Genomic DNA, 16,310 nt, shown 5'->3' with positions numbered 1-16,310 from the left:
CTTATGATTCAGTGTCTATCTGCAATTAGTTATATATGCTTTTTACAGGCAAGTGGTGATATGATAGAGACTATAAACATCTTACCCTTCCTCATCACTCAGAGCTAAGAGCAGATCATCTTCTTTGAATGTCATACCTTTCAGTTCTTAGAGTTATCTTCTGAAATTTAGTAAAGTTCTGAAATTATTCTCTGTGTCAGTGATTACAAGTCAATAAATGAGATGATTATTTTTTTCCAGCTGTACAAAATGAACGGGACAGGATAAGTACGAGAAGAAACACTTTTGATGGCTGCAACAGTCCCTCTATTAGCACATTGTCACAAGCTGAGACACTCTCCCGCCAGGTACTGAGATCTATCACAAAATTATTCAGTGACATTAAGACCGTTTTTACTAAAATTAAATACTTTTCAATTTCTTATTGTATCAAAAATAATTATTGAGATTACTTTTTTCTACTTCCAAAATGCACACAGCTTCCTCTTCTCAATAGAAGAGGGGGCAATAGAATACATTCTTGAAGCATAGTCAATAAAAAATTCTATTTTGTCCAGGATAATATGTCTTAGGCACCTTTCTTAATAAAGGTTTATGGTTCTTACTGCTTTTAAATCAGTTGCTGTCGTAGGCAGCTGGTGGCATCTATCTATCCTTGAAGCAGGCTTTCCCATGAAACATAGGGAAAAATTTGTCCAAAGTCATTACATTCAAAGGGGTGTGGACACTCATTTCCTTACATTCTTTTGAAAATCCCATTTTTAATATCCTCAGACATTATAAGTAAGGAAAACAGAAGTGTTCCAACTGCAGAGTCTATTCGCATCTCGCTCTTAAATTTTCTTTGTCTCATCTGAACTTCATTTTCTCTTTTTATTTTTTTTTTCCCTATCTAATCAATTGCTGAATGGAACAGTCTCCAGTCCTTTTCTGCACCTCAGATAAATCATGGTCATTGATTCTGCGTTCTTGCACCTCTTACTAACTTGCTTAGAATTTAACTGCCACCTTTATGATTTCATGCTGACTGATTTATACATCCCCAAATGTTTTGTATTCTCATCCTTTATCAGCATCTCTTTTAGGCTGGAACTCTCTGTAAAGAATTGATGCAAGAATTACTGGGTGATAGTCTTTGGCACATATTGCATGTCCGGGCAGACTAGATGAACATAATGTACCTTCCTACCTTTCATACCTATACAGTATGAAAAATATAGCTATATTTATCTCCTTAGTAATTTTTTGAACTTGCTTATTGTGCTTTTTTTATAATACTCCTTAATCATTTCCAACTGGTAAATGCGATTCAGGAATAAGGGCTGTCTTGAACAGAATCACATCCTCAGCTGTTTATAGCACAAAGTTCTTTTCAAACTGTAGGTTCTTTGCCTAAAACATCTTGTGTATATGCAAATTTATTGTACTTACTATTTAGTGTGTTTTAGTAGAACAGAATTGCTTCCACTATGTTAAGCATATATGAAGACACAATCTTGGCCTCAAAATCCAAGAGACTTCATTTACGTGGTGGAAAAGCAAAGAAGTCTTAAAAGTGCTTGTTTTTTCTCTCAATTGAACAGGTCTCTAAGATGAGTTCAATCCTGAGAAAAGGCTTAGAGGAGATGGTAGTGTCCCGAATAATTATCCAAGTCCTTCAGCTGTGAAATGAGGAAGAGGGTGGTATTCATCTCTTCTGAAATGTTCATATTAAATAAGGAAAACTAGATATTATCATCCCTTTTGATGCGTTCATATTAAATAGGGAAAATTGGTGATTCTGTTCCTTAAGATCCCTTACAGGGAAAAATTGTCAAAGTACAATTTTTCTTATACAGGCCTGGGAGAGGCTTCCAGGATTATGTAAATATGAAAAGATGTAAGACATAATTTATAAAAAATGCACAGCTTTGATTAAAATATATTAAGGAAAGGACAATGTATTAACTTCTTGAGTCAGTATGTCTAACAGTTAAATCTACTTCTTACCTTCCCTACCTTCCCTACCTTCTTCTATTATCTTCCAGTTGGTCCATGGTTAGTGTCATTTTCAGGATAGAATGGAGTGCAACCTACTTTCAAAAATCTCTTCTTTGTACCTTTGAATCATGATCAAGACCCCTTTACTCTTCTGGAAAAAAATCAAATGTATTGAATTTCTTTACTGTCTTTCTCTACTGAAGGTTTTCTAGACTGACACTCTGGTAGCTCTCACCTGAATGAATATCACTATTTTCAACCACCTTTTTGCAGAGGGGATGCCAGAAATGGATTCATGATTATGGCATGGATTTCACACATTCTCTATCTACAAACAGGCAATACCTCTAACCTTTTTCCTACATGGTAGACTTTGAATTATGTGTCTGAGGAATTTTTCGCCTGCCTACCTGCTGTATTTCCCCGAGAACTAATGTTCAGCTGGTTAACTGACACAAATATCTAAGCTGTTTTCAGTGTTTTACACTGCCGAATTATGTAAGAAGCACAGAGCTTTAGTTCAGAAGTACAACTCGTTTTTACTACCCAAGGATAAGGGACATCACCACAGATCCCACTGTGGGCTTTAACATGGTTATATGAATGAAGGGGAACTGGTAAGAGTCAACCTAAATACAATCCACCATTCTGAAAAGTGTAGGAATGTGGTATTGGAAGACAAAACAATTAATTTTTTTTCCTGAGGAAGATAATCATGCTACATAATTTCCCGAGTATGCTTTTAGTAATAAAACATAAAGGGAAAGTCAGTTTCATAGGCTTTAGACAGTGATATTTTCCTTTTCCTTTTCCTTTTCCTTCTCCTTTTATTTTTTCTTTATTTTTTCTTTTTCACTTTCCCCTCTTTTTCACTATTTTTTTTTTCTTCTTTTCCTTTTTCTGCTTCCTTTTTTTTTTTGCTTCCCTGGTATAATAGCAACTATAAACTGACCTTACCTTTGCAGGTTTGGCTTTATTTTAGGTTGGCTTTCCTGCCTGGCTTAAGGAAAAGCCTGGTTTTGTTCCTTTCCTTGAAAAGTCATTAAGAATTTCAGGATTTGGCTCAGCAGCAGTACCCCAGCTTCAGGCCCAGAAAGATATTGCTCTCTTGCCGTTTCACAGAACACTGTTCCCTGCAGGTGGTCTAATGCACACTCATATTCTTTACATTTCCTCTGAAACATCTCAGGCCTCTGCCTATACTGCTGCTTCATCATTACAAACCATTCTCCTCCAGGCACTAAAAACCCCCGTTTTACCTTCTAAAGTTAATGATACTTATCTTTACACTAGAAGAACATGCTACCCCTTTATCATTCTCTTTCTCTTAATATCTCTGTCCCTTAATATTACTGCATGCTGTTATGAATCCTTCTTTTTATCAAAAATGAGGTATATATCAACCATTTTAAAGGAAAAATAAACAAACACCTCCCTTCTACAAATGAAAAGAGATCTAGTATATTTAAAAATAGTGGAATGAGAAAATATTGTATCATGATATGATTAATTAAAGTTTTAGCATATTGCAGTGCTTACGGGTAATAATGAAAAAGAAAAATTTATAATTTACATGTAGGGTAATAGTCCATATGGTCAAGGAATTTCTCAAGAGTATCTGTGATTACTGCTGTGATTTTTTCTTAAATATGCTGTTAACCGGAGAAAATAAAATTATATGAAATTTAACATAATTCATTTTTTTCTCTCATTATGGCCAGATCTCAGTCTCCAGTCCTGGTGCTAGCACTGATATAAATTTCAAGAAAATTGCTGGTGTTAGTGATGTCTGTGAATCTATGAAGCAGCAACTTTTAGTCCTGGTGGAATGGGCTAAATATATTCCAGGCTTCTGTGAACTACCACTCGATGACCAGGTATAAGAGGAGACCAAAGAGAAAACTAATTGTTGCTCTGTTATTCTTGTGATATTTAAATGCCATGATGAAGCACTCATTCTTTTCTGTCTGAACAAACAGAGCTGAGTATTAGACCTACCCTCTTTTATTTTTTAAAAGTTTTTAAATAACACCAGAAAAGACATGAACAAAAAGCAGCAAAAGCAGCACATCTTTAAGTGTTTTGTTCTTTCTCTAGTGTTTTGGAAGCAGAACTTTTTTCTGACCTTAAAGAGTATTTATTTCATGTTCACCTTTCATTATAATGTGGTTTAAGACAGAATGTTATTTAATTTGAAGCAAGTCTACTCTACTTGCAAAACTCAAAAGTGTTTAGAATTTCAAACAAATTCCAAGCATTCTGATATCAATCCATAGAAAATAATATTTCATACAATACAATGTAATAAAATTGCATTGTATATAATAAATGTAAGGGGAAAAAGCACTAAATCTTGAAAATTCATAAGGATTTTTATGACAGAGATGTGATCTACCATCACATCTGTAATATATCCTAATATATCACTGGCTTTCAGAGTAGGTTGTGTGGCAAACCCAGAACCAGTATCTCCACATTGTGGTGATCAGTTCTCTGACAAGCAGCCTCAGCAGGAGATTAACTCATTGCTTGGGATCTCTGGATTCCACACCAAAATTTGATTCATCTTGAACATCACTCTGTGAGCTGGAGTTGTGTAAATCCTTTTTTTTTGCTTCTTCAGTCTCTCAGTTTTTTAACAAAATCCTGCAAGTGCTAGGTCATCTTTGGTTTTGAACTGAATCATTCCGTCTTATATGGTACCTCAAGAATATGGATGGGTTTCAGGCCACAGGAGACTCCCACTCCCCAAAAAAAGAGTTAAATGATGTCTTTTCAGACCCACAGAGCACATATGTGCACAAGCTTAACATACTCGAATAAGTTAAAATTCTGTTCATGTGAAAGAGAATTTCAAATGATGCTGCTACACGAAGGCAACAAAAGCAAGCAGAAAATATTGCTGCTTTTATTGTTAATATAGCATGGAGGAAAAGAGAAAGTATAAAATATCCTTTAAATGTTCCTGTCTGCATTTAAAACTAATATCAGCTTAGAATGATAGGCTGAAAACATCCCTGCTGTGCTTGAAGAGTACATGTTGGGAAATACTCTGAAACCTTAAGTATCTAAGAAAAATAGGGACAAAGATGTTGAGAGATAAAACAAATGCCACTATTTCATTTGTGATAGCCAGTTTCTAAGGGGCATTGTGCGTTCAGTTATAAAATAAGCCATCTGGTTTTGAAAAAATGATTCCTGATCTGGGAGTCAGCCTTATTTACAAACCATAGAGAAAGCCAAAGCTGCTAAGGTAACTCTACTGAGAACCTGAAAAGTCTTATCTGTTAAGTATTACCCAAGTACTGTGTATCTTTATATCTCTCCCAAAGTTATTGTCTTGGACTAGAATTACTTGTCAAGAAATTAGTTTCTTGAGGAAATAAAGGCCATTGCTGAAATTTCAAGCAGATGTTAAAACCAGAGGAAAGTAAATAGGTGATGAAGAGTAAACTAATAAACACAAGTTCCTTCCCAGTAAAAATCAGGATTTCTCTTTATGGACAATAGTGGCTCTGTTAGCATACCTGGCTTTGTTGGGAAAAAGCTCTTTTAAGTGCCACATAAATTTTCGGTTCAAGAGAAAAATGAGACACTGATAGAATCAAATTTATTGTAATAGTTCATTCCAGTCCACTGGAGTCTTTAGTGTCAACTTAAAATACCAGAGAAAACTTTGTCAAGGGAATACATACTAGGAAATAAATGCAGGTAGCATACTTATTGAGAAGTATTTTGCCGATCCTGATGTTTAAAATCTAGACGGAATTCTAGAGGAGACAGAGGATTACAGTTTAATTAGAAAGTGCTGTTTTTGTGGTGTTAAGATTTTTACATTCACTTTACATTTTACTTTGGAACCTTAACAGTTTTAAACATGTACCTAACACACAGTAATATGTATCCTCTTTTCTTTTGCTTTTATTGAAACTGCTTTGTCATCTAACAAGTCTGCTGTTTTTTCCTGAGGTTGCCCTGCTAAGAGCACATGCTGGCGAGCACCTGTTGCTTGGAGCAGCAAAACGGTCCATGGCATATAAGGACATTTTACTTTTAGGTAAATATTGGCTTTGTTTTACTTACTGATGGTCATGTTATAGTACATTAGCAACAGTGTAGTCACTTAAGTGGGACAACTGTTCTGGCAGAGTCAGAGCGATGCATTCTGTAAATGCTAAATAGCTATTAATGACATGTCACGTGTCCTGTTCTAGCAAAAGCAGGTGGACGGTTTCATGTGGGTTAATATAGCTAAAGGTCTATTGGATAGCAGAAACCACAACTTAAGGGAGTTCCTGGTAATTGTCTCCTTACATTATTGTCCTTTCTCCACTTTTTCCCATTAAAAAAATGGTACAAAACAACAATACCACAAAAGCAGCATAAAACCCCCTTTGCTTAGGAAAGGAGCAGCCAACCTGTTGTACATGTACTACTTTCAGTCTTCATGAAAAACTTCAATCTGAAACTTTTTCAGGAGTCCTTCAGACTCAGACAATACTGTACTGGCTAAATATTAGATAGCGTGTTCCCTGCAACTCACTTTCCCAAACCCCTCTCACTGCTTCCTCAACAGTCCCCACATGGCCACCCCGCAAACATCATTCCTGCTGTCCCTGCCATGTGGCAGATGGATGCGTGCACGGCACAGTGCCGAGGCACACCTGCAGGAGCATATTCTTGGTCAGCTGAAATGGCTCCTATGCTGTATTATATAAAGGGAACATGCCTGTCAAGGATGGAAATGTGTCTTCTAGTTCATGCAATGGAGAATCATGTACTCTGACAAAAAGCGTCTCATTAGACATAGTCAGCATTGGGGCTATTTCCTGAGAAAGTCTGTTGGTTGTCTCAGACAGGATTTTTCATGTGAGGCAAGATTATATGGAATATAGATTCAGACTTGTCTCTTCACTGGTGCTGTGGTACAAGGACATTTTCTACTACTTGTTCCCCTTCCTCTTTGGGTCTGCCTCTTCATAGCTCTAAATTAGCCTGAATTTATTTCTACACATGTTAAAACATTAAAAGGGCAAAAAGGACTTGATCTGAAGGTATTTCTCTCACCAGTAATCCTTTCAAGATAAAAGCTGTACAAATGGCTTTCTTAAGGTAGTGATTTCCCTAGATACAGTTTCACTAAAAAAATTAACAGAAACAAACAAAAAAAGAGGCAATTTTATTTGGGTTAATAATAAGATGATAAGGAAAACAATGATAAAATAATAGTAAGAAAATTATATATCACAAGCATCAGCAGATATACCAAAAGAAGAAACAATTTGAGGCTTCAAGGCTTATTTTTGAAACTTGGAGGCAAGTATCTGTTTTATGAGTCATTTTAACATGGATCTCTTGTGATATAATTATCAGTTTTTCTTTCAAAAACTGCACCGTGGCTTCTGAAAGCTCCACGATATTCCTAGTGTTCTTCAGAAGGTGAATTAAGATGACATAGTGGAGACCTCCAAAATGGATATTTAAAAAACCTGCAAAACCCAAAAAACTCTAGGTAAAATTAATTAATGGAAAATTTTACGATGCTACTACATTTTATTTGGAACAACAGAAACATCCATTAGAAAAAAGAGGCATTTCCAATATCCCCTTGTCTATTGACAAATCCTTGTCATTCAGCTTGGGATATATTATTTCAATCAGCGAAGAAGACATTTTAAGATCAATTTGTTAGTATATTTATCTGTTATTTAAACATAAAGGTCTACTTGCTTCACACTTTTACATTCAAATACCAAACTTGGTCCTGTGGACTAATCAGTAACTAGATGTTGGCATATGTATATGTACAGATTATTTACTGGGTGACAGCTATAATTTGAACATATACTCTACAAAGAAAAGTTGTGTGTGATGCAAGGGAGAGTTATTACTTAAAAAAAAAATAACTTGATCAACCAATATGAAATGTACTTTTGAAAATTGGCTTCATCTAGTACATTACATCAAAATGTTTCTATTAATTCATATGTTGGTATTCTTTCTCTCTAAGGCAACAATTATATAATTCATCGCAACAGCACTGAAATAGAGATCTGCCGAGTGGCAAATCGGATTCTGGATGAATTAGTTCGTCCCTTCCAGGAGATTCAGATAGATGACAATGAATACGCTTGCTTGAAAGCAATTGTGTTTTTTGATCCAGGTATTTTTACAAAAATATCTCTCAGTTGTTTTACATGTGATTGTATTGAAAGTATTTTTTGTTAATGTAGCATCTGTTCATGTTATCTAGCTGAATGGAAAAGAATAAAATGAAAAACAGTAAGATGCTCCTCCTAAATCATAATATACCTTGACTTTAAATTTTTGTAATTTTTTAAGATGCAAAAGGCTTGAGTAATCCATTGAAGATTAAGAATATGAGATTCCAAGTCCAAATCAGTTTAGAGGATTATATTAATGACCGTCAGTACGACTCCAGAGGAAGATTTGGAGAACTTCTTCTTTTACTGCCTACACTCCAAAGCATCACTTGGCAAATGATTGAGCAGATACAATTGGTTAAATTATTTGGAATTGTTAAAATTGACAGTTTGCTTCAGGAAATGTTACTGGGAGGTAAGTTAACAATTTATCAAATTTACCATCTTGTATTATGTTGAATTTAGCATGTTGGGATGTTGAGGGAATCTTGATCTAAGCTACCACTCTGACTCACTGTCTGAGCTTTTTGTTGTGTAACTGTCAGCTAAAACCTTCTTGTCTTGGCATTTCGTCTTGTTAGTCCTACAGCAACAGATTTTGCTGTGCACTTCTCAGTAACTACTGGGTTGTCCTACAATTCCCTAGGCAGATGAAAGAATCCTTAGAAATATTTCATGAAACACACTGTTATTGCAGTCAAAACAGTGAAAATAAACAGAGTTCTTAATATGCTTGAAGTCTGCTGAAATTGTTTAATGAATACCCAGAGGCAATTATTCAAATTGCCAATCAAAATATTTACTCTGTGGAAATGTAATTACTGAAGTATAAGTCACTGGCAACAACATGCTCTTGTGCACTGATATATGCTCATGTTATTTTTGCAGGTACTTCTAATGATGCCAGTCATCTGCATCATCCAATGCATCCTCACTTAGCCCAAGATCCATTAACTGGCCAAACTGTCCTCATAAGTTCAATGTCTGCTCCTGTACATACAGAACAGATACGTAAGTAATTGCAAGTTAGCCTTCTGTCATAACATTTCACTGTTTCATTTAAAAATATTAATTAGAATGGTGGCCTGTCAGTGTTCATAGAGTTATTTCATCATCATTCTTAAATTAAAATAATTGTGCATTAAAAATGTATGTATATAAATGGTGTTAAGTTATAGACTTTGACCTGAATTTAATTTAATTTTAAAAATTCAGCACCATTCTGATCTATCATTGTTTTTACATGCACAGTCTTTAATAAACTAAAAATTCTGATCATTAAAATACCCTGTTTCCATAGCATGTCAAGGCACTTTCTTTCCCAAGCATGCAACAGGACTCCCTTTCAGTGCAGTAGTATGTATATGTAGAATAGACCAGGTTATAAAAATATTTAGTTATTTTTATGTTTTGGGTTTGTTTTTTTTTTCAGCAACTCCAGAAACTCCATTACCTTCCCCTCCACAAGGCTCTGGGCAAGAATACAAAATGTCTGCAAATCAGGCTTCAGTCATTGCACAGCAATCTATTTTGAAACAAAAACCATTGTGATAATATTTTTATCTCTGTCTCTGTCTTATCTTCCTTCCTTCCCTTCCTTCCCCTCCTTTTCATGCACTAGATAGATTGGTAGAACACTTGCACATTTAAAATCTCAGGTTGATAAAGGTAATTATTTCCTCAGCAGCCACTACTAAGTGGGTGTTCCTTAAAACACCTCATGATTTGGAAAGTAATGCTGTTCTGACTACTGCATACAACTGTAACTGTGGACACTGCAGTCTGACAAATATGTATAGAGGTAGATATTATTTTTAGATCTTATAACTGCACAGATTCATGTTTTTATTTCCTGTTTTAGTTGTTGTCTTAATATTATTGTTTTAGATGTGTATATAATTTTTCATTGTAATGGAACTGGTTAATGCTTGTTTAGCTGTGAATTGTAGACATGAAAAAATGGGTTATTCAGGCAAAAGCCAAGATTCTACTAATAGGAGAACAGTAGGCTACCAAAAAAGCACATGAATTGAAAAAAGAGGAATAACATACTTAATAGACAGAAAAGCCCAACTATTCTAAAAAATCCTGATTTGAAAGGACCATCTCTTTCAAGTAAAATTTCAACAAAAGCATTGAATCCTCCCTGTTTAATCGTTTGTGTGAAGCAGAAGGCCTGCCTTGGTGATTATGCCTGAGGACTTGTTAAAATCTCTATCTAGATTATATCATTATAGACTTATTATGTCTATATATAGTCAATTGGCCAGTGCTGAAGCATTCATATTGATAAATACTTAGAACAAGGACTGGTAGGCTGTTTGGCCTGGACTAACTAGTACTTTCCTAAAAATATTATGGCCACACTTTGGGAATTAGGCCAGTCTAGGGACAGGTTCACCTGGTTCTAGGGACAAGTTTTCACCAGGTTCTTCGGACACAGCCCTTCTCTTTAAGGGTACAGAGGGTATCACAGAACCCCAGAATAAGCTGAGTTGGAAGGGACCCACAAAGATCATTGAGTTGAACTTCTGGCCTTGCACAGCACCATCCCCAAGAGTTCTGCCATGTGCCTGAAAGGGTTGTCCTTGAACTCTGTCAGGCTTTTCTGTAACCAATTCCCTGGGGAGCCTGTTCCAGTGCCCAACCATACTCTAGGTGAAGAACCTTTTTCTAATATCCAACCTAAATCTCCTTACACAACTTCAGGCCATTCCCTTGGGTCCTCTCACTGGTCATCACAGAGCAGAGATCAGTGTCTGCCCCTTCTCTTCCCTCACAAGGAAGTTGTAGATTGCAATGAGGTCTAACTAGGACCATGTCCTAGTCCATTTGAACTCAGGGCTGGAGTATATTTTGTGATGTTTGGTTTACTAGTGTAAAAGTAGCCATTGTGTTTATTTGTCTAACTGGGTGGTTAATGCATGTTTCAGCAATGACTAAAATTTACCTACATAAAAGTTGTAATTAATGTAGTAGCTCTGTGTTTGGAGAGGTATGACTTGCAAATTGCAGTGGCAAATATGCCTGAGTTCAGCTCCAGGTGTTCCTGGTTTGAGCCATGGTATTTCAAGCCAGAAGACAGCCAGAAGAAAGCATACCCTCTCAATTCACATACTCATCCTCTCAATTTTTGAGAGTTTTCAGAAGCATGGGATGACTTCTGTGATGAACCCCTTTCTCCACCTCTTCCTCCCCTTCCAGTCTGGGGATCCAACATTGACTAGGCTTTCTGTCTGGAGTCCATAACAACCCATCTGGATTTGGACCCTCTGTGAATTTGCACAAAGTGGACCTTGTGCAAATTCACATGCTCACTTGGGGCATTTGTACTATTCAGTTACAATTTGTGAAAGTAATCTTTTATGATATATGAAGTGATATGTTTTTCATACAATACTAGTATCATAAGAAAATCACCCCTTTGCACATTTTTTTATTCTAGACAGCAATGATTCAGTACTTCAAAGTAGACTTTTTACCAGAAGATATGTAAGAGAGAAACAGACAAAAAAGAGATAATAATACATTGCATTTTCCTAGACTATTGCAAAGAGAAAACATAGTGGAGTCAGAAATTCTTCAAGGTGAGATGTTGATCATCCTGAACCAGACACCTTCATTAATCACAGCATCCAGAGACGGTGCAGTTACTCCCTTGGCTTATAAAAGTTGCTTAAACAATATAGAATGATTCTTCAAATACATTTTTATAGGCAGGAAATGCAATACAATAAATGCTGAGCTGACCTGAACATTCAAAAAGCTTTTATGAAAATGCACCTACCACCAGGTAGACACTGCGTTTCTTTGTTATTTTGAAGTTGTTGCTTTTGTAAAGTCTGTATGTGGTAGCTATTAACGTTTGCCTTTTGATTTTTAGGACCTTTTTTTTTTTTTTTTTCTGTTTACTGTTTTTTTTTTATTAATGCATTGTTCTTTTTACAAGTTCCTTTTAGTATGAGTTTTTATGACAGAATAAGGTACTGACATTTTGCCGTTAACTTTAAGGGTATCCGGAATGTGCTGTTTTTACAAGTTGGCCACCAATGCTTTACAGTGATACACAAAGGTAAAACAAGTGTGAGAGATACTGAGCAGCCCAAAAGTTTACTGATTGGGCTCACTTTTGTGTACCTGTCATAGAAAGAGTGTTTGACTCTAAGTGGATCTGCATGAACTTACTGGGTCAGATATATGAAGTCAGTTGCATAAACATGGTGGTATTGGTCTGACTAAAAACATATAATCAGAAATAAAATCAGTCCCCAAGCTGGCCACCCTTGTCTTATATAAGATGTGCATAATAGCTTAGTTTATTTTTCACAGTGAATTTTAGATATCAAGTGTACAATAAAATGTTTTCACACACTGCCAAAACATACTGGAGGAAAAATACACTTTAGTATTTTATCTGACAAAAAGCTGTTGTCTATTTTGTATGATATATTACATTTTTGAATAAGAACACCACTGTAATTTATTGGGAAAAGCTGATTTATTTTATAAATGTAACATTATTTTTGTAAACTTAATTATGAAAAATCAAAAGTGATTAGTGTTGTTAAATATTAAATTATAATGAGATGTAACTTTATATGTTTGAACTCTGATACCAAGTTTTTGTATTGAGCATTTGGAATTGAAATGGTTGCTGGAAATATTTCAAATGGACTGTTTTTCATCAGAGCTCAATAAAGAAAAATGAATGATCCAAATGACACATTTGCCTTTTAGGGTTTTTTTTGGGATTTTTTGTTTTTTTTTTTTTTACTATTTACTTAAAAATTAAAGTGGTTTATATTCCTTACACAATGAATAAGTATAGAACTAACATGCTTTCATCTCTACAGTGTTCACAGCATCAAAGAATGGCTGAGGTTGGAAGGGACCTCTGTAGGTTATCTAATACAACCCCCTCTGCTCAAGCAGGATATTGAAATCATATGAAAGAATATGATGGCAACATTTTAGTTGATTCTATGGTAAAGTATTACATAGCCATGGTCTTAAATTTTTACTTCTGACTCAAAAAAGAACTGCACATGCTTAATTCCATCTGTGTTTAAAATTAACCATATGTTCAACAGTCTGTTTTATTCTGGACAGGGATAACTTAAGAAATCACTGCCTTTGCTCCAGTGCATTGTGTTTTAGAAAAATTTAGATGCAACTTGATAAATACATTTGAAACTTTAGAAAGACTCTATACATTTTTATAGATAACCAGTATCTTGTCTGCCTTGGAAATTATGTTCAGTTGCATGTCTCTTTACTAGATTTTGAATAGAAATCAGGTTAGGGGTTTTTGTTTGTTTCTTTTGGTTTGTTGTTTTGTTGGTGGTGATTTTTTGGAAGTAGTGATTATACAGTGATTTGGGCTGCTTACTTTTTCTTAAATGGGCTCTACTCTGGAGTGTAGAACTAGAGGGAAAAGCTGCCATGGGAAGAAGAGGAGACTCCATTTTGAATGCTGGAGATCATCTCATCCCTCTGAGGAACTTGAGTCAATGGCTGATTATTCTACATTCAGGAAACCTCTACTTGTGAATACTGACTGGGGTGTAGGAGGTTTATGATTTTAGGGAACTGAAGAGATTTTTTTTCTCAGCCTACAACAGAGGAAATATGGAAACCCCCTTACAACTTCAGTGCAGTGAAGTCCTGACAGACTATTCTTCAAGGATTTCAATACATAGATTTACAAGCAGCTCCAACAGGTGAATCAGGATTGTGAGTTTTACAGAAAGAGATGGATGAACTAGCTTTCAGTTCTAATCATTTTCCAGAATTTCTCCCAACTAAAGAATTCTGAAAGTGAGCAAAGATATTTACTGAGCTTCTGTGACAGAAAATTTGTTATAATTCTTTCCTTATTCATATACTTGGAAGTTCTAGTTTTACCTCAAGGATGTCTGTCAGTCTGTGATGGTCTAATTTATTTTTATGTCTTTCAACAGACTATTTCTAGTTGTGCACCACCATTTGTGATACTTATGCTAAAGTATATAGTAAAGAAATACTTAGGTCCATATTTTAAGAAGTCTATCAAAAATCTGTATTGGTTTGCAATTAATTTTTAAATTTTTCTATTGGGCCTGATACAGATGCATTAGCTTTCTTCTTTCCCTTTATTCTCCCTACAAATAAACAAGAAATAGAGAAAAAAAAATTATCGACAAATTTAGTGTTATGAAGTTAACAATGCAATTGCACTTCTCTTCCTTCTGTTGTTTCTCTAATGTGAACATGGAGAAGATTGTTGTCATCAAGGTTGACATCAATAACTGCTTTCTATTGGTTCCTTATTTTCTTGAGGCAAATCCAAGTATTCTCATTAATTGAATAGTCTGTGAGTAAATAAAAAGCCAAAAGCTAAATTTATTTGCAGAGGAGATTAAAGATGCTCAATTGCAGGAATGTATTTTTTTTTTTAATTTCATAAAATTAAAATGCATGCCTGATTTATAAACAAAATCATAAACATTTCTATTAAAGAGTAAGAAACTTGAAGACATAATCAAATATAAAGATTTTTATATAATGACAGTGAAAGAAAACTTCCATTTTGTATCACGAACTATAATAATTTCCTTTTGAATACCATCTAAACAGGATGGGCAAAATGTCATCAAGACTTATGCCTAAAAGTGTTCTTATAACAATGATCTCTATTCCTTAATATTGTGGAGGAGTTGTAATTGCTACTCACATTATATGGTAGCTCACCTGAATCAAGTGTCAGTCAAAGATGGCACATCAATACTAGATTTACTGATGCTACTGAGAGGGTGGCTAACTCCTCACAAACAAGGCCAAACTTCTCCAAGTCACATTGTGGCGGGACACCCTTGCATCAGCACAGAGCTCTTAATTACCCAATGATTTTAGGCCTGACACGACCTCTTCCATTTGCAAAGGTGAATATCACCAGTGTCAAACATGATGTGGTAAAAAGCAGCAAATGTTGAAGATTTTCCTTTAGCCAGTCTGATCAAGGGGTAGTTTCATCTAAAGCTTAGCACTCTCCTCTGAGACTAGAGCAGAAAGCCTAGAAATGCACAGTTTTAAAATGTCTTTGGCTTTGATCTGAATAGCACTATTTGGTCTCTTTGACTCTTAACGTAGCAAGAATTGGACAGCTGTCTGTTGTAATCCCATGTCTGATTAGGCTCAGTGACATTTTGGAAGCCTAACCTCCTTTGCCAGTTTATTGGTGGGTTGACCAAACAGACTGAAGGTTTTCAAGGAAGCATAATCATAAAGATTGCACACGGAGATGTGTCTCTGTGATGGAAATTACCTGAACAATTTAAAGGAGTTAGTGATTGGTTAGGAAAAAATAGAGTACATAATAAGGTGTTCTTCAGTCCTTCAAGGGAATTCAGTCAAAGGAGGAAGGAAAGAAGACACACAAAAATTGGGTAACACTGTTGATTCCACAAAGAGATTAAGAAAACCTCTTCACTGGAGGTGTAAGATTAGACAGCTTTGCTCAATATATTCAATGTAGTTTGGTTTGTGTTTCAGTTTATCCCTTGTAGATTGCAAACTTCACACTTTGAGCAGCTGCTTTATTTGCAATTTTTATTAAGCAGTTCATTAAACATATCCCAGCATGGGCATTAACATGTCCTCAGGTGCCTATGGGCAGCTTGTTGGCTCTTCACAGGGCTGCTGTACCGGGAGGACTGGCCACATTCTGCATCACAGCTCTGGGACCTTTCCTCTAAGTCTTACTTAAACACATTCCTTATCAATGGGCAGTAATGCCATGGGAGTGAAACAATGCCCTTCATGTAGCCCATGGCAGTCCTTACTGTTACCAATCCCTTTTTATCATCACATCTTGTTTGATGTGACACAGCTGAACTTGCCATTTGTATCACCTGCTGTGTCATGCTCTGTTTCATGCTTCTCACAAGGCCAACTGAGACAAGATAAAACTTTGGCTGGGTTTGAAGTTGCATTCAGAGTCAACATTTCATTCTGATACAACTTTGGAGCAAAGCCCAAAGTGTTGGATCTGGTGATGTTCTCATCTGTCACTTTCACATCAGCCACCTTACATGCAGAGTGCTGTTGTCACCTATTAGAATGGCCCCTATTTCCTGTCTTGTTCAAATAAAGAAGGTAAATAGGTTGGGTTACAATTGCTCTTTAGCT

The 16,310-nt window shown here is 35.6% G+C and overlaps 1 protein-coding gene across 2 annotated transcripts in view; it reads left to right on the top strand.

Annotated features, from left to right (window-relative positions):
* HNF4G (hepatocyte nuclear factor 4 gamma) overlaps positions 1 to 12,853 on the top strand; it is a 61,853-nt gene extending 49,000 nt beyond the window's left edge. For both annotated transcript variants that reach the window (XM_066179939.1, XM_066179930.1), the window contains 7 exons: positions 241 to 347; positions 3,702 to 3,857; positions 5,950 to 6,037; positions 7,991 to 8,143; positions 8,323 to 8,559; positions 9,033 to 9,155; positions 9,577 to 12,853. In XM_066179939.1, coding sequence (XP_066036036.1) covers positions 241 to 347; positions 3,702 to 3,857; positions 5,950 to 6,037; positions 7,991 to 8,143; positions 8,323 to 8,559; positions 9,033 to 9,155; positions 9,577 to 9,695 — 983 coding nt within the window. In that variant the 3' untranslated portion in view covers positions 9,696 to 12,853. The remainder of the gene's footprint in view (positions 1 to 240; positions 348 to 3,701; positions 3,858 to 5,949; positions 6,038 to 7,990; positions 8,144 to 8,322; positions 8,560 to 9,032; positions 9,156 to 9,576) is intronic.
* The last annotated feature ends 3,457 nt before the right edge of the window (positions 12,854 to 16,310 follow it).

The sequence above is a fragment of the Chamaea fasciata genome, unplaced genomic scaffold, assembly GCF_029207755.1.
Source record: "Chamaea fasciata isolate MVZ Bird 193981 ecotype frontalis unplaced genomic scaffold, bChaFas1.0.hap1 SCAF_1, whole genome shotgun sequence".
NCBI lineage: Eukaryota > Metazoa > Chordata > Aves > Passeriformes > Sylviidae > Chamaea > Chamaea fasciata.
Note: the sequence above shows the minus strand (reverse complement) of the source record. Positions and strands in the feature narration are given on the sequence as shown.